Source organism: Hippichthys cyanospilos, chromosome 21 (genome assembly GCF_059441005.1).
Source record: "Hippichthys cyanospilos isolate Australia breed blue-spotted pipefish chromosome 21, RoL_Hcya_1.0, whole genome shotgun sequence".
Classification (NCBI taxonomy): Eukaryota; Metazoa; Chordata; class Actinopteri; order Syngnathiformes; family Syngnathidae; genus Hippichthys; species Hippichthys cyanospilos.
Genome location: NC_142389.1, coordinates 1,397,281 through 1,418,429, shown reverse-complemented (window position 1 = coordinate 1,418,429; position 21,149 = coordinate 1,397,281). Strand labels below are relative to the sequence as shown.

General features: G+C 43.4%; 2 protein-coding genes across 2 annotated transcripts; both read left to right on the top strand.

The window, feature by feature from the left end:
• Positions 1–4,209: 4,209 nt before the first annotated feature.
• galnt4 (polypeptide N-acetylgalactosaminyltransferase 4) lies at positions 4,210–11,175 on the top strand. Its single transcript, XM_088405353.1, has 11 exons — positions 4,210–4,499; positions 6,348–6,742; positions 7,707–7,876; positions 7,942–8,131; positions 8,213–8,398; positions 8,456–8,573; positions 8,661–8,837; positions 9,614–9,745; positions 9,900–10,010; positions 10,137–10,289; positions 10,368–11,175. Exons 2-11 carry the CDS (start codon positions 6,375–6,377, stop codon positions 10,497–10,499), a joined length of 1,737 nt encoding a protein of 578 aa, XP_088261479.1. The 5' UTR covers positions 4,210–4,499; positions 6,348–6,374; the 3' UTR covers positions 10,500–11,175.
• Positions 11,176–12,068: 893 nt separating this feature from the next.
• On the top strand, positions 12,069–20,575 carry galnt12 (UDP-N-acetyl-alpha-D-galactosamine:polypeptide N-acetylgalactosaminyltransferase 12). The gene is made up of 10 exons (XM_088405609.1): positions 12,069–12,688; positions 14,037–14,206; positions 15,287–15,476; positions 15,537–15,722; positions 16,358–16,475; positions 16,561–16,737; positions 17,054–17,185; positions 17,266–17,367; positions 18,052–18,201; positions 18,461–20,575. The coding sequence occupies exons 1-10, from the start codon at positions 12,354–12,356 to the stop codon at positions 18,593–18,595; spliced, it is 1,695 nt and encodes a 564-aa protein (XP_088261735.1). The 5' UTR covers positions 12,069–12,353; the 3' UTR covers positions 18,596–20,575.
• The last annotated feature ends 574 nt before the right edge of the window (positions 20,576–21,149 follow it).

Below are 21,149 nucleotides of genomic sequence, written 5' to 3'. Positions count from 1 at the left end.
AATTAAATACTCCATGTTATATTTGTATGCTTTTTTAATGTTGATCATTATTATGGTGTCAGACTCATAACTGGACAGGAATTAACCACATTTTCAGTCACTTATCTATGACTTATATATCTACTTATCATTTTTTAAAATTATTTTTGCTTGTTCATAATCTTTCGAAAAAGGAAATGCAGGTCGATGCGGGTCATCTAAATATAAACACATTCATGACCGTGAAGCATTATAAAGGCACGTTTTCCCCCAAATATTCAAACTTTAGATCTGCAGATGTGCCTAATAATTTGGCAGGTGAGTGCATCAAATGTAAGTGTGTGTTTCTATTAAATCACCTGGGCAGTATAAACTGATGATGATGGGAGTCAAGCACTTTCCTCACTTTATTGTTGAGTAAATCTTGTTATCACTCGCTGTCAGGCCTCCTGTGTGTGTTTGTGTGAAAATGTGTGTGTGTGTGTGTGTGTGTGTGTAAGTGTGCAGTCCACTGATAAACAGATTTCCCTTGGAGACTTAAACTGACTTACGAATCTCGCGGAGGACAAGTTTTTTTTTTTTCTCTCGGAGTGTGACGTTCTGTACGGATTTAGGAAAATGCTATTAACAGCGTAAAATAAATCACATATGACAGGAGATAACAGTGACCCCAACATTTTCCCGGAACTCAACAAGTGCCCTGGAATTTTTAGTTTCACTGACCACATTAAAATTTCTCAGTTTTATCAAGTCATTTTCTAATGCAGGGGCGGAGCTACATGGGGGCCAAAGGTGGCCACGGCCACCCCTTGTGTAATTTCTCTATCTTCTCTGTCTGTAAAAAATCCGAATGAAGCTTTACCTTCTTTGTGTTCACTTCAGGCGGACGGTCACGGCATCCAGAACACCCGAGAACAGAGAGAGGCTTATTCAGCAAACTCAGACGGGCTCATCTATCGCTACGGGAATTACAAAAAGCAGATGAATAAGCAGGGACTTTTTTAATGGGAAAAAAAAAGGAGACGTTCCATTTCGCAAACCTCAGAGGAATTCAACCCGACGCGTCCCTCTGCTTGCTTTGTCCTTCACCTCATTTCAAGTCTTCTGAGTTGTCCTCAATCTCGGTGAGACCTACTTTAGTGAGCTGCAATAGCAAAAAGCAGACAGTAGGGGGCGTTACTCTGACCGGTTTGTTTCATTTGTGGTCTTGACGGTTTCTATTTTTGGCAGGCTCTCCAAGGGACCATTTTTTTTCATCATTAACCTTCATCTTGAGGCAATTTGGGACACTCAAGTGTTGTTGTTGGGGTTAGTTTTTTTTTTTGGTGCAGTTTTTTTTTTTTTTTTATTAGACGCTTTCGCTTTTACTCCAGTGACGAATGAGGTGTCAGCAGCCTTTAACACAGACCATTAGATGAGATTTACCGCGGAAATACATTGGATTCATGGTCGTTCATCCCCGTCAACGCTGATGTTTTTTTGTAGGGTTTCTATGCAGCAAAGATGCTGTATCTTCTTCAATTTTGAATGATTTATTACTCCCGTTTACTGGTGTAATGGAAAATCGAGACATCCCATAGCAGAAATTGATGACGTGCCATAAAACTCCATTTTTCATAAACAAGCGTCCTGGATATTTAAACATTCAGCCCCTGAAGTCAGTTTCACTTAGCATCATAAAATTTGGTAGAAATATTTATCCTGAATAAATGCATGAAACGACCATAGTAAGGTGGTTTCGCCCATTTCTTGGGGCCATTCAAATAGTAAAATTGTCTCGGATCTTCCTTCAAATGTTTCATTTAGTGACATAAAATTTGGTAGGCAAGTCTATCATGAGTAGTGGCAAAAAAAAGTCAAAAGAAAAAAAGGAAAGTCAGTCATTTTGGCTTGAAGCTGCCATCTTAGCTTCACTTGTCAAGACAAACCCCTCTTAGAAAGCATTTAAAAATTCAGCCCCTGGAACCGATGTTACTTCGTTCCATGAAATTTGGTAGAAATGCTTATCTCGAGTAGACCCGCAAAAACGCCTCAAGCAGCCATGCCTGAAAATACAACGGCAGTCGGCCATTGTGGTTTTGAGCAGGCTTCACAAAATCATTTTGGCCATTCCCAGTGTTCCCTCAAGACAATTATTTCTTGCTTGAAGCACAAAACTGTCTTTCTTCTTCTTGGCAGGTGGCCTGCAAAGCCATCACCGCCCGGAGCTGAAATTGACCCGCTGACCGGGCCGGGGGCTGCAACACAGGACATGGGTCGTGCCTCTCGTCCCCGCTCGTGTCTTGTGTTGCAGCCAGCGGCTCGGCCAGTTTCTTCCTTTGACATCTATTTGTACATTGAAACATGACTACGCCGAGAAAAAAAAACAAAACAAAAACAATCGTTCCAATTCGAATCAAATTAGCATCATGGAAAAATGGCCGCTGACAATGTAGCAAAGCTAGCTAGGATGCATTGGCTTGACTCTTCCCAGTTGTGACAGCGGTTGTCATGTTTCCGACAAGGTCAGCGGTGACGAATGCACCTCTGAACTCTTTTAAATGTTAAACCGGCCTTCAAATTTTACTCGGAGAGAGAGAGAGAGTCAGACGTAAATTTTCCACAAGAGTTGACGCGAAGATGAAGGCAAGCGCGACCCGCTCACCTCGGACTGTCACTCCGCTTTAGCTCGACGACTAAGCTAGTTTCTTTGGACAGCCGTGGCGAAATAATGGATTTGCTCTTTTTTCATACTAAGGACAAAAACGTAATTCCAAGGGTTGTACATGAGACAAAAATCAAGCTAGTTTAGCATAAAGGGGTGTAACAAAAAAATATTTGAATTGTAAAATTGGTTTGGATTTAGATGTTTGCATCCTAATACTTTTGAATGCGGTGACAGGAACAGTACATGTTTTCTTTTCAAATTAATAGCAAATTGATTTGAACATGAAACGACGTATTGATAATTTGTGTTATAGTGACTCGTTTACAAAATCTTGCACGCTCCCATTAATTGAACAAATCTTCTTTGAGAACCCCCGAGTCCAAACGCTTGCCCCCCACCCCTGGGCCAAATGCTTGAAAACTCCGGGCAACATTCCTTTGTAAACAACCTCAGAAAACGCCTTAACCGCAGTCGTGCTCGTTGTTGCCTCAAAATCACCATGGCAACGCTCTGACTTCATGATGACGCGATTGTAAACAAAGCCACTAGAGGGTGCTCTTTATACCCTTTTGCTCCCAAGTTTCTTTTTTTATGACTCATGAACTTTAGAACCATCAAACGAACACGCAGCCAAGGAAAGGCTGTGCAACAACAGTGAGAAACAAAAGAGGTGTGGAAGAACAATTCAAGGCCTTCTTTGGCACTGAACGTCTCCTGGAATGAGGTCAGCGCCTAGTAAGGGGGAGGAAGAGGAGGGAAAAAAGATGCTGGCGAGAGACCAAACGGTGCAGGTGTCCGCCTAACAACAACAGGCTCTGGCCCGGCATGAGCAGGACCTACACTCTCACGGAGAGCAAACCAAGCCTAGAATGGCAAACAAACACACACACGCATTGAAGCTGTTCCTATGTGTGTGTTACATTGTTTATTCATGCAGCGCACAAAGACATCCTTCAGTTTCCAAAAAGATCTTTTGAGCTAAAAGAAGCAACGTGACGTAACACTCGAGTGCCTAAAAAGGCTGTGAAATGGCTAGATAAACTCTTGAAATGTTGAATGTAAAAAAAAAAAAAAAAGTTTTGTTTCAAATAAAGAAGCTGTGAAATGTGAAAGAAGATACAAAGGTAAGGCAGCTCAGAAAAACAGAGACTTGTCATTTATTGTCACTGACTAGACTTGAATAAAATTGAACAATGGTTTCCAAAGAGAATTAGGTGTGTATTGGGAAATGATTCGATTTCAAAAAATGATTTTTTAATCAACAAAGTCTTTTTTTTGTTTATTGATTAAAAAAAATGTCAGCATCATATAATATCAAGCTAAATCAAACATAGCATATTTCCCATTTCCCATAATGTATTACTAATTATTATGCCAACGTTAACAACAGGATCCACTTTCCGGAAGTGACGTTAGGTAAGTTATTTTGCTGTTAGATTGGCTTTTCTTTCATTGATGAGCTGAAAGCAGCTCATTTTAAAATAAATGAAAGCGTTGCAGTAGTCTATTCACCGTAGCAGTTTAAGTTTCCAATGTAACCAATTAAATTCAAAATCGAATAACCAACGTGAAAGTTAGACTTTTTTTTAATGTAATGAAAGCGTTTTACTCGCAATCGACAGAAAACCTAAGGCATTCGCAAACGTCATTTAAAAATATTTTATTTTGACAGGCGAGCGGAAGCGCCGGGATGGCCTCGGCCACTAATACGCCGGCTATCGCGGCGAGTAAACGTGGAGCAACTGGAGGATGTAGGCTTCGTCTGCTGACATCTGCACGCCAGCGGTTTGTTTGTGACGGAGATCCGAGGACGACAAGCTGCAACCGCGACGGCCTCGGAAGGACGCCCGGACTCATGTGATTGCTGGCCGAGGTAGGCGACGTCGACACTTTTGTCTTTCCGAAGAAATGTTTCGTTTCCTGCCTCCTCGCGCAGAGTTGGCAAAAGTAATCAAACTGTTTCTTTTCAAACAGAAAGTTTGAAAAACAACAATAACAAACACTCTGGTCAAAGTTAAAGTGTTCGAGTCGTTTATATGCAAAGATTCGGAAATGTCTTCAAGTGCAAAACTAAAAAAAAAAAAAAAAAACTGATTTTTTTTTTTAATTAAAGCTATCAAACAACGTATTTTTTCAACGCTAAATAGTTTCATTTTTTTCACGAACTTGCACAGAAAAAAAACATTGGAAGCTCATATCTTTGCTATCGTTGCTAAGTGACAAAAAAAATCAATGGATTAAAAAAAAAACACTGATTAGCGATTACATATTTGTTGTCTCAGCTTCTCACTGGCCACAAAGTATTCTCTTTCTACTTGATAAAATTTGCAGTTCAAGACCTTGAAAAGTGAATTCAGACATTTGTTTTGAAATACACACCTGAGAGCACATCAAAGCGCACTTCTCTAGCGATTTGGGGGGGGGGGGGGGGGGGCGTGGCCAAACAATGCCCCTCTCCCACTATAAAAAAAAAACGTGTACTTAAAAGTTTTGCTTCTGTTCTATAAATTATGGATGGGTAAATACCGATGCCAAGTATCGGTATCTGGCTGATATCTGGCCTTAGATATTTCACGGTATCGATTCTCGTGATGGCTGACATTATCGGCTGCTTTCTTGGAGCTGGTGTACAAACTACAAATGACAAATTAGAAAACTAGAACATTTATTTACCTTTTTTTGTGCAAAGCAAGTTGAGTTAGCTCGTGTATGAAATGTAGATGCTATATAAACAAAGGCGCCTTGCCTTCCCTTAGTGTATTTGCTACTTGGTGCGTTACGAGAAAGCGGAGTCAGTTGCCAGTTCCTAGCCTGAAAGCGAGAAACGCACCAGCAGGACACGCTAACGTTAGCATGCGCCTTTCAAACCGCCCGACTAACGAGCGACTAGCAGCGGTTGTGGTATCCGCTCAAGATCAAAGAACTTGTATGAAAAAAACATTTTTTTTTAAATATTATTTTTAGAACGTTCACCACTAATTGAAAGTGCCGCAGAGCGAGGGAAGGATTTAGGATGCGTGTCAAGTTCTCACTGAGGCTATTGGATGTTGGAAGGTGCGATGGACGGACACCAATCAAAGGGCCTTTTTGTCCTCCGGCGTCTCCGTTTTGTAACCCCGAGACGCCCCGAGCTCCCCTGGCGGGGGTCCAACATGGCCGTCTTCCTGGGGAAATCACAGTTTCCTCCCAATAATCTGCCAAGCGCCACATGCAGTGGATGGCTCGCGGTATCAGTTGCGCTAAGCTAAGGAAAAAAATGCCAACAATCGCCATAGAAAAGGATGTTTTAAGCTAGAGCTAACAGTAAAGAATGGAAGTTCTACAGTAAATCGAAATAACGCAAATGTCTTATTCGACTTAATTTTCAAACTAATTTCAAGCAGAAACAAAAGCCCAGTCACTTATGGTTAAGTGAAAAATTCCATAAATACTTCCTCAACGTTGCCTCAGTTTTTTTTTTTTTTTTTTAAAGGTAGATACCGATATTAGTCAAATTGCCTAATATCAGCGCCGATAATACGTCTTTCCCTTTCAACAGAGCGTAAAAGGATCCATGTTTGCCAATGTTGCGTCTTATATATTCCCTACATATGTAACTGCTCACCCCTCCCCTCTTTGACAGGCGAGAAAAATGAATTGGAGTTAAGTTAACTTCAAAGAGGCGGCCTGTTTACTCAAATCAGCAAGCATCCCCTGACTCAGCATTGTCCGTCTCCCACAGAATCGGCCCACCCCGGAGCGAGCTGCCATGAGGGGGCGCTGCTCACATAAAGTGGGCGTGTTGGCCAAGGCCTTCTTCCTGCTCTGGTTGCTGTGGCTGGCCTACCTCCTGCTGGTCCTCTCCCCCTCATCCTCGTCCTCCGGCGACGCGCCGGAACCGGCGCGGCGGAGTTTTGACTCGGCCGAGCCGGACGTGGGGAACCCGTCCAAACCCGTGTACCGCAAGCCGGCGCCGGACGCCGACGCCCCGGGGGAGTGGGGCCGGGCGGCGGATCTCAATCTGCGGCCGGAGGAGAAGACGCAGGCGCAGGACAGCGTGGAGCGCTACGCCATCAACATCTTCGTCAGCGACAAGATCTCCCTTCACAGACACATCAAAGACAGCAGGATGCCCGAGTGAGTATTTGTGCTCGCGTCCATGTCCGTTCACAGTACTGGTACCTCCCTTACTTTTGATATATACACTCGACGCGCTGACTATAAATAAGATTATAACCTATAAAAATCGATTGTATAAGTACATCTCAACCTGTATCCTTTTAAAATTAACGAAAGAAAAAAACAATATAAATCAACTTTCAACAACCGCTGTATATTTTTTACAGCGTTTATACGGGTTACGGCTTAGTCTAAAACTGAAAAAAAAAATAACCAAGTGCATTCAAGTGCCCGAAACAACAACGAAAAAAAAAGATAAATTCTTATGTTATTACGATTACACTTCACATGGCAAAAAGAAAGGCTTTTCACTGGGGTCGCCCCCCCATCACCTAGCAACCCCCCAAACTATTTGAGAAGCACTGCTTTAAGGCGTTAATTTACAGCAACAAAAAAAGAAAGTTTTTCATTTGTTGTATTTTTGCATCACAATCTATGAGGAATGTACCAATTGTTTTTCAGCCCGATACCAGTCAGTACTCATTCCTTGCATAGTCACTGCTATTTGTACCACGAGTAGTTTTGACACATTTCCTGAAAAATAAAAGATAATTTTGAAAACAGGCCGTTATATCCACGACCCCCCATTTGAGAAGTACTGTTTTACCATATTAAAGTCATAACATAAACATGCGCAGTTTAATCCTAGTCAGTAGTCTTCAAGTTGAACCTGATTTTCAGGTCACGCTGTGATACCAAAGACCCGAGCTTGATAACGAAAGTATCTGAGCTCCTTTGCTCCTTTCCCTTTCCTGCTAAGTCAATTTTTTTCCTTTACTCGGCATCTTTCCGAGCCCCCCTGCAGTTTTTGACGGCTGCCATCTGGATGTCGACGGAGACGGCGCGCAAATAACACTCTGTAACATAATTGGGCGGAATCCTCTCACGGGAAAATCAAACACCAGTGTGTGTCATTCCTCAGGTGCCGCAACAAGCAGTACGACTACCGCCATTTGCCCACCACCTCTGTCATCATCGCCTTCTACAACGAGGCCTGGTCCACGCTGCTCAGGACCGTCCACAGCGTCCTGGAGAGCACGCCCGAGATCCTGCTCAAGGAGGTGATCCTGGTCGACGACTACAGCGACAGAGGTGGGACCCCAAGAAACCCATGGAGGAAATCCTATAAGTAACATTTGCATGTTTTTCTCCTTAAGACTACCTAAAAAGCCAGCTGGCCCAATACCTGAGCAACCTGCGGCGCGTTCGTCTCATCCGCACCATCAAGCGCGAGGGCCTGGTCCGGGCCCGCCTACTCGGCGCCAGCCATTCCGCCGGCGACGTGCTCACCTTCCTGGACTGCCACTGCGAGTGCGTCCCCGGCTGGATCGAGCCCCTGCTGGAGAGGTGGCTCCATATTTGTCCACCGTACACCCGACGCACACAAGAAAGAGAGTAACGACGGCCGCCGTTTTTGATGATTCGAAGGATCGGGCAGAGCCCCAGCACCATCGTGTGCCCCGTCATCGACACCATCGACTGGAACACCTTTGAGTTCTACATGCAGCCCGAGGAGCCCATGATCGGCGGCTTTGACTGGAGGCTGACCTTCCAGTGGCACGCCGTGCCCGAGCGGGAACGCCGGCGCCGCCAGTCCCGCATCGAACCCCTCAGGTGAGCTTCCGAGGCGGGCCACGCGTGAATCAACGACGTGACGCCGGTCCCCGCTAGGTCCCCGACCATGGCCGGCGGCTTGTTTGCCGTCAGCAAGGCCTACTTCGAGCGGCTGGGCACGTACGACACGGGCATGGAGGTGTGGGGCGGAGAAAACCTGGAGCTCTCCTTTCGGGTCAGCCGGCGCCGGCGCCGGCGCCACCTCCCGTCCGGCGCCGATCTGGTAGTTGATTGAAGTTAAGGCGCCCTCGCCGTCCCTCAGGTGTGGCAGTGCGGCGGCGGCCTGGAGATCCACCCGTGCTCCCACGTGGGCCACGTCTTCCCCAAGAAGGCTCCGTACGCTCGGCCCAATTTCTTGCAGAACACGGTGCGGGCCGCCGAAGTGTGGATGGACGACTACAAGCAGCACTTTTACAAAAGGAACCCGCCTGCTAAAAAGGTGCAGCCGGAAGAGTTTCAAATATGCATTAAATTATGAAAAAATATATTTAAAATTATTATTATTATCATCATTATTATTATTTATTATTATTTAATGCTACAAATTAAAACACAAAATATAAATATAATTATAATAAAATAAAGGAACAAAACAGAATGAAAATGAAATGCAATAAAAAATAGTGTGAAAAAAAGTGATCTAAAGAAGTAAAAACATGTAAATTATACATAGAAATATAAAAAAAATCAATATAAAAATACATTTTTAATATAAAATATTTTTTTTTAAAAATCATCAAAATTCATCTTAATAAAGAACATATTGAACTAAAACAATAAACTATACCAAAACCATGAGAGTATTCTTGGCTATTTTGTAGAATAAAGACAAAAAAAAACATGAGTACGAGGCCGCAAGCCATTCATTCATCAATTTCCCAGCAATGACTCAACATAAATGAAGCCTGAGCTTTTTTTTTTTTTTTTTTACCTCAACCAAATTTAGTCAGTCATACTTCCTTTTGCTCTGAAGGACAAAGTCTTTAGTCTAGGGAACCACTTCCTCATTCTTTCAACGTCCAAGTATACAAAAAGGGTGTAGTTCCTCAAAGCAACCAAGATAAACCTGCACAGCATTCCAGGTGTGTGTGGAAACGTTCACACTTTACAGCACGAACAACTGTCACCTGGCACCACCACACCTTTGCAAACACGTTCAATATTTACATTAGCGTGTAGCGCCAGCCGCTAAACGAATGAAATGATTTTTGTCAGGAGAACTACGGCGACATTTCCGCGCGCCTGAAGCTCAGAGAGCGGCTCAAGTGCAAGTCTTTCCAGTGGTACCTGAGCAACATCTACCCGGACCTGCACGTACCCGAAGACAGGGAGGGTTGGCACGGAGCTGTGAGTGGCCGGCGACGGTGTTCCGCAGGGTTCGAGTTCGGGGCCCCGGCTGTTTTCGTTGCTTTGAATTAACATGTCGATTTATGCTTGCAACTAATGATCAACGACTGGGAAACTGAAACCACATTTCACCGATTGTCTTCGTCCGGTCAAGGTGCGCAGTTTGGGAATCCACTCTGAGTGCCTGGACTACAACGCCCCAGATCACAATCCCACCGACTCCTTCCTCTCGCTTTTCGGCTGTCACGGCCAGGGAGGCAACCAGGTGACGCATTCATTGTGTGTTTAGCTAAAGCGAATCGTTTTGTCTTTTAGCTTAATGCAAAAACGTAAAGCAAAACGACATAGGCGGGCTAAGGACATTAGCATCGCTTCCCTCGCCGTGTTTCAGTACTTCGAGTTCACGTCCCGCAAGGAAATCCGCTTCAATTCGGTGACGGAGCTGTGCGCCGAGGTGAGCGAAGGCCAAACGGCCGTCGGCATGAGGCACTGCCCCGGCGACCGCGACCTCACGCCGGCCGCCATCGTGTGGGAATTCAGAGACGTAAGCGGCGGCCGTGTTTTCCGCGTCATCCATCTTTCACTTCATCTCTCATCATCATCGTTATTTTTCTTCCCACAGGACAAAAGCATTTACCACCCTCAGTCGGACAAATGCATCACGGCCTACCGCACTCCAGAAAAACGCGCCGACGTCCACATGAGGCCCTGCGACCCGCTCGACAAAAACCAGCAATGGAAATTTGAGTGGTAGACCCCCCCAAACTTTTTAATAACTCTCCTTCTTGGGAAAGACGATCGAGAATGCTGACTTTTAGCCGTTGCGTAGCGTGCAAGTGCCTCTGAGAAACTGACAAGCTCACAAAGTGCCTGCTGTGCCACTCCCAACCAGCAGGGGAGCCACCCGAGGTAAAACATGACTTCTAGTGTTTCCTGAAATGTTATATTCATCAATACTTTTACCTAAGGATGTGGGTTGCCCCCTTGCTACTAAATTCATAGAAAATTTTGGCAAAAAAAAAAAAAAAATACCGCTGGAGATGCTTTTGACCGCCACTTGAGAGGCAGCAGAAACTGGACGCAACCTGACCAAATGTCACTTTTAACACTAATAAGTGCAATGTTTTCACACGAGAATGACCCAGAAGAATTTTTTAGATTGTAAATGAGATTACTAGAACGAAAACACGACTGTTGGATGACTTTAGTCCTTGTGTGACTTTAAACTCGTCTCTGCTGGATGTTTTCATTTCTGACTCTACTTGAAGTGGACAAGACAAAAAATCTAGAGAAACGTCAGTTGACTTTGTTTTGTCCCTGGAATATTGTCATGGGATTTGAGGGACAAAGTTGATGTCAGCAGCGTGCTGAAACTACTGATGCAATTACTTGATGTGAAGGAAATGAATTACAAATTTTAACCATTGCAATTATTTTGTTGTTGTTTATTCAGTGCTTTTTAACTCCCATTAAAGAGACTTTCTTTCAGTTCAACCGGCACAGGTAAACTTTCCCAATGCGGTGTCGCCTCCTAGTGGTGAAAATCAAACTACCGCTTGGTTTAGTTATTTATCGATTGACTTGATTTAATAGCTGTGTTGGAGAGTTGGCGCATGAAAAATAATTTAATCGCAATATGAAATGTCATGATAAAGAAATGCAGTCAAATACAAAAAAAATGTTTTGTAAACGTTTCAGAAATGTGAAACTGCTTCCGAAAAAACAAAAAATGTAGATTAAAAAACATTTGAATGAGAAAAGACGTTTGAGATCACGGTTATCAAACTGCAGTCCTCGATGGGCGGTATCCATGTTTTTGAATCTTGTCTGAAACACACCTGATTCAAACGATAGGGATCATTTTTTGACTCCTGTGAGTTTGCTAATTATTCTTTTGAGTCAGGTGTGGAGAGAACCGGAAAACGTGTATGATGCTGTGCCTCGAGGACTAGAGTCCGACATATGTATGTACTTCAAAATAAGACAAACGTGAAACCCCAAACTGCGTTTAACTCGTCAGAAGAACGCTATGAAATTCAATGGGAGTTTTTAATATATACATTAACTATACAATACAACGTTTGACATGTCCCAAGTAGGTACTGAAAACATTCAAACTGTTTGAGTGGATGATTTCTTTTTATCCCTTGAATAGCCCATACCAAAACGCGAAAACAAAGTTATTTCTTCATAAACAATTAATAAAATACAGTCGCGCAACTTCTCTTTTTTTTTTCAAGCTCAAACTTTATTGCGAAATGCCGGCGGAAGTGAAGCCAGTCGACCTCTTCGAGAAAAGCGTCGCTTTACTAAATCTCTCGCCAAAGTTAGAATTGACCTCGATGGACTCATTTACTCGTGCTAAATAACCAACCTAGGTTGCTAATCCGGGTAAATAATTAATCCCCGTCGGCTAATCCATTTATATTCGCCTCGCTGCGATGAATGGAGTCACGTAGGTGTGCGAGCGAGGCGAAGGAGGAGTAAAGCGCTACTAATGAAGAAAGCACAATTAGTTGTTTGGCGGCGAGCCACGAAAAGGCGACGGGAGTCGAGCGAGCAAACTTCGCGCGCTTGACGGCCACCAGGAAGAAGAAGAAGCCCGGACATGGCCGCCTGCCGTCGGAAGCGACTCAAACTTTTCATCGGCGGCGCCGCTTTGCTGGCTTTTCTTTTGGTCTTCTTCGGAGACTACCCCGGGGAGCTGGACCCGGGCGTCCGCGAGCGCGCGCGCGTCGCCGAAGCCGACCTGAAGAGGACGGTGTACGAGAAGCCCCCGCTGGACCCGGACGCCCCCGGGGCGCTGGGCAGGGCCGTGGAGTTGACGCTGAGCGACGACCAGAAGCGCGAGCAGGAAGAGAGCATCTCCAAGCATCAGATCAACATCTACGTCAGTGACATGATCTCACTGCATCGACGCCTGCCCGAGAGGTGGAACCCGCTGTGAGTAACTCGGTGTTCCAATACGCTCCCGTGAGAAACTTCGGTCGATGCGGAGAGTCGAGCGTTCGCACCAAAAACGGCCCGAGTTATCGCCGGGAGGCAAGAAAACTTGCTTGGACGGACTCAGCGTTGGCATTCAAATCTTCTCTTGGCCATACTTTTTAACCCCCCCCCCCAAAAAAAAAACAAAAAACAAAAAAACAAACCAACAAAAAAACGCCCAATAAGTGCAAAATAGGCGACTTTTGGAAAAAAATGAAAGGGACTATCAAAAAAAGAAAAAAATTGTTAAATATTTTATAACATGTATTATAGCTTTCAATATGTCATCAACTCATAACAAAAACAAATTATAGCAATTTCTAGGGCAGCGGCAGTTTTACTGAAAAAAATCCCCCTTTGAACATTTTCCGACCACAATGGTAGATGGCTTTTGAGGTGTGATACTCTCATTTAGCGTTTTTCGCTTTCAACTTCTCAAACCGTTCAGCGGCATCAGATCAATCCATACATACGTAGATTTTTTTTCTTTATCCCCCATCCCAGTACAATATACATGCAAAAAAAGTGACTTTGGAAACAGGGGCTGTTACAAAAACAATACATATATTTTTTAAATATTCATATGACACGATAGAGCTTTAAATATGTCGTTAACTCACAACACAAAAGTTCTATGCATATATTTTTGTTGGGCGGTGGCAGTTGAACTGATAAAATCAATTTTTCAACCAAGATGGTCGATGGCGTTTGAGTTATGATATTTTTTTTTCCCCAACTAAAATTTCCCAATTTTGTGAATGCTGAGAGTCAAGCATACTCAGAATTGACTCCAAACTTTGCCCTCGGTAAAACTTGAAACTTGCCAAAAATAGTGCTGGGTCAAGCAAACTCACAAAACCTGTTTGGATTGAATCCCTGCATTCACATCAAATCTTGCCCTTGGTCATCTTTCAAAACTTGCCTAAGGTAATGCTGGGAGTCAAACATACTCACAAAAACCTATTTCGATGGACTTCCAGTATTAGCACAAAAAACCCAACTTTGCCCTTGGCAACGCTCGATAAAATGGCCGCAAGTGGACGACGGACATTAGTATCGGCTTCCGTCGTAAGTACCGACATTAGAGAGGGTTAATTGAACAAGTGCTGAACTCTGGTTGTTATCGATACCAAGTACCGACCCTGCAGTTACTTTTGATACACAGTTTGAAGTCATTTGTACTTCTTGTACTACTACTAGTATCGGCTTCCACGACGAGTAGCGATACCTTGAAATAAGGCCACCGTACTTCGTACGGGTCGTCGCGAATCCCTAATTTTGCAAAATGAATTTTGCGGATTTGCAGCTGCGCAGACGTGGTCTACGACTACCGCTCGCTGCCGACCACGTCGGTCGTCATCGCCTTCTACAACGAGGCCTGGTCCACGCTGCTGCGGACCGTCCACAGCGTCCTGGAGACCTCTCCCGACATCTTGCTCAAGGAGCTGATCCTGGTCGACGACTTCAGCGACAGAGGTGAAATGAGGCAAATTTTTCAGTGACAACCCCTGTTTACGTCGTCTCCTCGCACGTTTTACAGGAGAATTTTCCAAACCGGTCGCCTCTCCCTGAAACATGTAGCAAGCACAAAAGGTCAGCGAGGTTCAAATGAATGTCAGTTTCCTGCTTCAAACAAGTTTCACAGGACTCGTCTCACAAATCCCCTAATTAATGGGGGTGTGCCGCTACCTTTGGCACATTGCACAGAATGAAAACAGCGGATAACCCATTGAAGCAAATTTATTTTTATTTATTTCTTTGCCTCAACATCGCAATGGCGATTTTTTTTTTTTTTTTTCCCTGTGTATTTTTGAACAAAAAAATCACGTACAGTTAGTAGCTTTAAAAACGCATTCGTCAACATAACTGAAAATGACAGCAGCTATGCTAATGGCAGGTAGCGACCAATCACGCCTCACCTGTTGACAAGCTGAACTGTGATTGGTCGTTATCTGAATGCACGACATGTGATGCCGTTTTCAATCAACAGCAAAGTGGCACAATGCCCTTATTAAAAGTGTTTATTGCACATGACATATTATTTAGTCATCACATTATTATCTTTAGTAAAAGAGTATTGTATTATGCTATGACATTCTTGAATCGTGGAAAAAGTCAAGAATGAATGAACTCATTCACTGCGTTTGTTGGCCGTAGACGTCAAAGATTTATTTTGACCGGGCTTGCAGAGAATTAGTTAATTATTCAAGACCGTCGGCTTATATTGACAAATAAAATTGCATTACTTATAGTAAATAACTGAAAATCAATTCACAGATGAATGTTTCACTCAGTCACTGCCCATGACGGCTATAGACGTCACAGATTCATTTTTACAGGGCTGGTAATGAATGAGTCGATAAGAATAATAAATGCTTTTTTTTTGAATAAAACTGAATTGTCTAATTCCAAACTATACACTTCCAAAACATAAAAATGTAATTCAATGAAAAGATTTTATCATCAGTCTCGCGATACTCGCCCCGAAACGTGGCTAGCAGTCGTCGAATCGATCGATCGTTGAATAATTGTCCGTGTTCTTCCTTATTCCCGAAGATCACCTGAAGGAGCCTTTGGAGAAGTACCTATCCAACTTGCGGAAAGTGCGTCTGATCCGGGCCACCCGGCGGGAGGGCCTGGTGCGGGCCCGCCTGTTGGGGGCGTCGGTCAGCACGGGCGAGGTTCTGACCTTCCTGGATTGTCACTGCGAGTGCCACCGGGGCTGGCTGGAGCCTCTTCTCCACAGGTAGCTTGCCGCCTCCGCCCGGTACACGCGCCGCCCCTGAACCCGCGCTCTCCCCGCCAGGATCTCGGAGGAGCCCGAGGCCGTGGTGTGTCCCGTCATCGACTCCATCGACTGGAACACCTTCAAATATCTGGGCCACCCCGGCGAGCCTCAGATCGGCGGCTTCAACTGGGGCATGGTCTTCACGTGGCACGAAATCCCGCAGCACGAGAAGCAAAGGCGCGCTTCGCCCATTGACTCCATCAGGTGCGCTTCGGCCTTCCGTAAAGGTGGCGAAAGAGGTCCTTGGCGGCTGTTTCCCACAGAGATCCTGACTGCATTAAAAGCCGGTCAAGCAGCTCCCAATGCATTTTTGAAACAACCTGTTTTAACACAGGAACCCTGCAAAATCACAAATATATTTACACAGATCCCAATAAATTGTCAACTCTTTCACACAGAGACCCTGCAATATTACTTTCACTTAGCTCTGTAAAATAAGCATATCCTGCAACTGGCTATCCCGGTGCAGTTCCCGAGGTCCAGCAAAATTACCAGCACTTTTACACAGAGCCTATCAAATGTAAAACCGTTTTAGACCCTGCAAAGTTAGCAACAGTTTTACATACTTTTACCAACTTGTTTTCCCAACCCAGTTTTAACTTTGTGGCCTTTCACACAATGAAATGGCTGCCTTTTAACATGGAGACCCTGCAAAATTACCAGACGTTTTACTGAAATCCTATCAAAGTAGACAAATCTTTCGTACCCTGCTGCTCTAATTCAGAGTTCTCACAAAACAAGCACCTATTTCACACAGAGATCCTGTGTAATTATACCTTTCGCACCGAAACCCTACAAAATGCGCTCCTTTCACAAATGATATATTTTCCTGGTGTCAGGTCTCCCACGATGGCCGGCGGCTTGTTTGCCATCCGTAAGAGCTACTTCGCCTACTTGGGGACCTACGACACGGGCATGGAGGTGTGGGGAGGGGAGAACCTGGAATTCTCCTTCCGGGTACGAAAACCCTTGTACAAAAAATCCGTATCGTGCCTTTTAAAACCACAGTGTTGCACCGTAACGGCTCCATTTTTTTCCTCAGATCTGGCAGTGCGGCGGCAGCCTGGAGGTTCACCCCTGCTCGCACGTGGGCCACGTCTTCCCCAAGGGGGCGCCGTACTCTCGTAAAAAGGCGCTATCCAACAGCGTGCGCGCCGTGGAAGTTTGGCTTGACCAGCACAAGGAGGTCTACTACAACCGCAACCGCCACGCCCGAACGGTGAGTCAGACGTTAGCGAAGGGCGCTACCAAAGGCGTCGGCGGGTGTCACCTGTCGACCGTGTAATCAAGCCGGCGCCCGCCGCCGAGATCGGGTGACGTTTGCTCGCCTCCCGTGCCAAGTAAGGCTAAACGGTCGAGTGGCGCCAAAAATCTCCTCTTTAATTTTAGAGTGCCACCACAGCAAAATGACCAGCTCTTTCACACCTCTTTTACACCGAAAATGACAAAACCACAGCCTCTCTCACGCTGCCAAGTTTAGAAAATGAGTCATTTCGCGCGGAGACTTTGCGAAACGAGTGCCTTTTGTCTTTCAGGAGAATTTTGGGGACGTGTCTGAGCGCCTTCAGCTGCGTGAAAAGCTGGGTTGCAAAAGCTTCCAATGGTACCTGGAAAACGTTTACCCTGAGCTCTACGTCCCCGAGGATCGGCCGGGATTTTTCGGAATGGTGAGAAACGGCGCCGACGTTCGCTTTTTTTTTTCCCATGTCACATGAGGGGGGAAATTGATTTTTTTTTTTTTTTGTAGCTGAAAAGTAGCGGAAAGTCTGATTTTTGCCTGGACTACAACCCTCATAGCGAGAACAAACGGGTGATTTTGTATCATTGCCACGGAATGGGCCAGAACCAGGTTAGCAACGCACACTTTTTTTTTTTTTTAATTGCAGTTATCTTTCTTAATTTTTGTTGTCTGTCAAATTAAGCTATTTTAAAATGATTGCTTTGTTTCTCATAGTAGAGGAATACATCTTTGAAAAATAAAAAAAAAATTGTCTTTATTCAAGACTAATCGATAAGATTAACGCATTTGTCTGTAATCAATATTTTTGTTTTATTGTAACAAAGATTATGTTGAAATTATCGCTTGTGTGTTTAAAAAAAAATACAACAGGAACCTATGGGGAAATAATCACATTAACCCATTCAATCCCAAATTTTTCTCTTTTTTTTTTTTGATTCAATCCCAGGACAATCACTTAACATTTTTTTTAAATAAATAAAAATAACAAGACGTAGTTGGACTTGAATGTTTGGACCTAAAAAAATACTTTGGGATGAAAAATATGAACAATAAAAAATTGCCATTCATTTCATGAAACGTTATATAAATTGTCGTTGTGTTTTGGTGGTAATTTTGTGTCGAGGATTAGTGGTATCGTTTCTTGGTATCGGTTTCAGAGTTAAGCACTGCTATCATTTTGGAAAATGTCGTCCCCAACAGCCCTATGATAAACATAAAAAAAATAATGCAAATAGATGATTTTTCCAAACCATTGAGGTGGAAACGTTTTAATGACCCGTTGATGTGGCGCAGTTTTTCGAGTACTCGTCGGACGGCGCCCTCCATTACAACATGGGCGAGTCGTGCGTGGAAGGAGACAACATCAGTACCTACCTGATGGTGCAGCCGTGCGCCCAAAACACCAAGCCCGCGCTGGCGCAACAGAGGTTTAACCTCAAGCAGGTGCGTATGTGCGTTTTAGGAGTTTTCACATTGAAAAAGTCTACACACCCTTGATCCAATTCAACATGACTTTGAGCGTGGGGGTGTGCACACTTATGCAATAACATTGTTTGTATTGTTTTTTTATTTGGGGGGGGGGGGTTAAATGACTGATATTGGTGTTTTTTTTTTTTTTTTCCCCCTTCGCATTTTCAAGAAAGGGTGCGCGGACTTTTTTTATTCGCCATATGAGAGACAAATGTCTTGCGATTACCCGCAGGACGGCAGCCTGTTTCATGTAGCCAGCCAGAAATGTGTGGAAGCGCTGGACCAGACGGACGACAGCGTTCCGGCGCCGGTTCTGCGGCCGTGCTCGGGCGGCCCGCTCCAAAAGTGGGCCTTTCACAGCTTTTAACGGTACTGCCCTTTTTCACCTTTTTTTCCCCATATTTTTATCACTGCAGCTGGATTCGGTGGACCACAGCTGGTTGGTTATGAGTTTTTTTTTTTTTTCTGAAGGGGAAATATTTATTTTTATGACCAGCTTTGTGGACTTTTGACCGTTTTCTTTTTTAAATGAAGAGGAGCGATATGAAGTGTTCCCGGTTTTTCCTGCAGAGGGCGCCCTTGCTCCTCTTAGACTCGTTGAACACACGGGGTGCATCCTGAGGAATTTTGGAAAGGAATCCACTGGAAGGGAAATTAATTTTTGTTCTGCTTTATCATTTTGGGTGTGCAGCTTCAAATGACTCGAAGGAAAGTCGTATATATTTTTAAGCTTTTCACTTTTTTTTTTTTTTTTTTACTCATTTTTTATTCAAGTTTTTCCTTTCCCCCATGTTTTAAATGTCTTTTTTTGCCTGCTTTTCGTTATTTTCTTGTTTGGTACAAGTTTCAGTTTTTTTACTTTGTTTGAAAATTTGTTTTGTGTCTTCTTGCCCGTTTTTTCTTCCTTTTCTCCGCCCCCACCATTTCCATAAAGCAATATTTATTGCGTCATACACCATTGAGAATTGTCAAACTCATATTTGTCACAGCCCACATGGTTTCCCCAGAGGGCAGTTGTGACTCAAACCATAAAAATGTATAATTGCTTGATTATATCATTATGGAGAGAGAGGGAGAGAGAGACATTTTTGGGTAATTAGTTTTGAAATCATATTTCAAGCAAAACAAACAGTTTTGCAGATTTTTAACTGATCTTTCAAGGTCCTCGTAATATACTGCTCCTTGATAATACGCTTTTTCATTTTTTACAAGGAAAAAAATTGTTTTTAGCTTTCTAATCTAGAACATGATTCGGTTTCACCAAAAACACCATTTTCTAACCAAATGCTGGAGAAAATTAGCTTTAAGTGTAGACAGACAAGCATTCACAGCGATCTTAGCACAGTTTTTTAATTTTTTTGACACGTTTCACATGATGCCTTAACTCTTCCTCGGAACCATGACAAGCCGGGATTCATAGCTAATCTTTATCCTCCGCTCAAAAAGCTCTCAAATCCAAATCGACGTCGCCATCTTCTGGCATCTGTTTGTCATTGCAAACGTCTACAAACGTGATCTGGCCTGAGCCCCGTTTGTGTGCTTGATACCAAATTTTTGTCTGCTTTCTTTCTTTTTTTTTTTTGGATGACAAAAAAAGTAACATGTGGAACATGTGAAGTGGCGCTCACGGCCCGAGGCCGCGCCGCCGGTCCCGCTGCAAAAGGAGGCCCACGGCGCCTCTGGAGTGCCGCCACAGCAGATGGCTGCTCAATTGATATTTTTAACTCATTCCATCCCGAACACACACTCAAAGATATATATTATTACTGTCCAAAATAATTCATCACTCTTAATCTTGAAACATTTCATGTTTTTCATTTATTGAAAATAACTAATCACTACAAAATCATCTCATGGGCTGGATTAAACCCATTTGCGGGCCGCACACCATATATTTGGCACCACGTCTTGAGGATTTAATTAGTTAATGTAGTTAATTAGTTAATATGAGTGGCGGGGGTCGATTTGTTGTGAATGTGAAGTCCACGACGGCAGAAATGTTTTTACTCCTCAAACACAAATATGAAGCACTCGAGGGAAGAAGTTTAATTATTCCAAAAAACTCTGCTAAGGAGATTAAAGTAGCATTCCAAAGGGCATTATTTTTCTACAGCATCTTTTTTTTTTTTAACTCATTATTTCTTCTCTTGTTGTTAACAAATGGTGATCAATAACTGCTGGAATCCAAGGTGTCAGGAACCATAGTGGCCTTATTTGTTTACTGTGAAACATGAAAATCGAATGTCTCTTTGTTCCTGCTTTCAGTGCAATAAATTTGAACCTCTATGCGGTGATTGTTTTCGCGGTGTCACTTTAAAACAATAAAAACACGTATTTGTTAAAAATATTCATTTGACTTGACGGTAATATGTGATAAATACGACGATCTGTCGAAAAATCTACTTTAATTTATGTTGTAACAGCTATAGATGCGGATTATTGGTGTTTATTTGAGGTGCTTTGGCGCCATCTTGCGGCATTTTAATGTAATTTTAGAACGCGTCGCAAATGACGCTACTGCAATCATACGATAGTGCGTACTTAGACGCAACTATATACAAAAAATATTTTCGAACGTATTGCTAAAATGCAGGCTGAATGCAAACATTCGAACGTATTTATTTGAGCCTATTTAAAAACGCATGAAAGCGTTTGCAAATATGCGTGTGCTTGTTATAAACACGTTTGTCCAATATTTTACTAGGACGTCAATATCAAGGTAAATGAACGTTGTTTATTAGTCATTTTTTTGATTTTATAATGTCTAATATGCGTGATTTCTAATGGCATTTTTTCCCCATAATCCCATGGATGCTTCACAGCTCCAATTGTGGCGTAAACATTTTTATCGGAGAATTCTTTCCCATGTACTTTTTTTGTTTGAACCTTTTTTGCAAACTTGTTTTTAAAATGGACTTTTT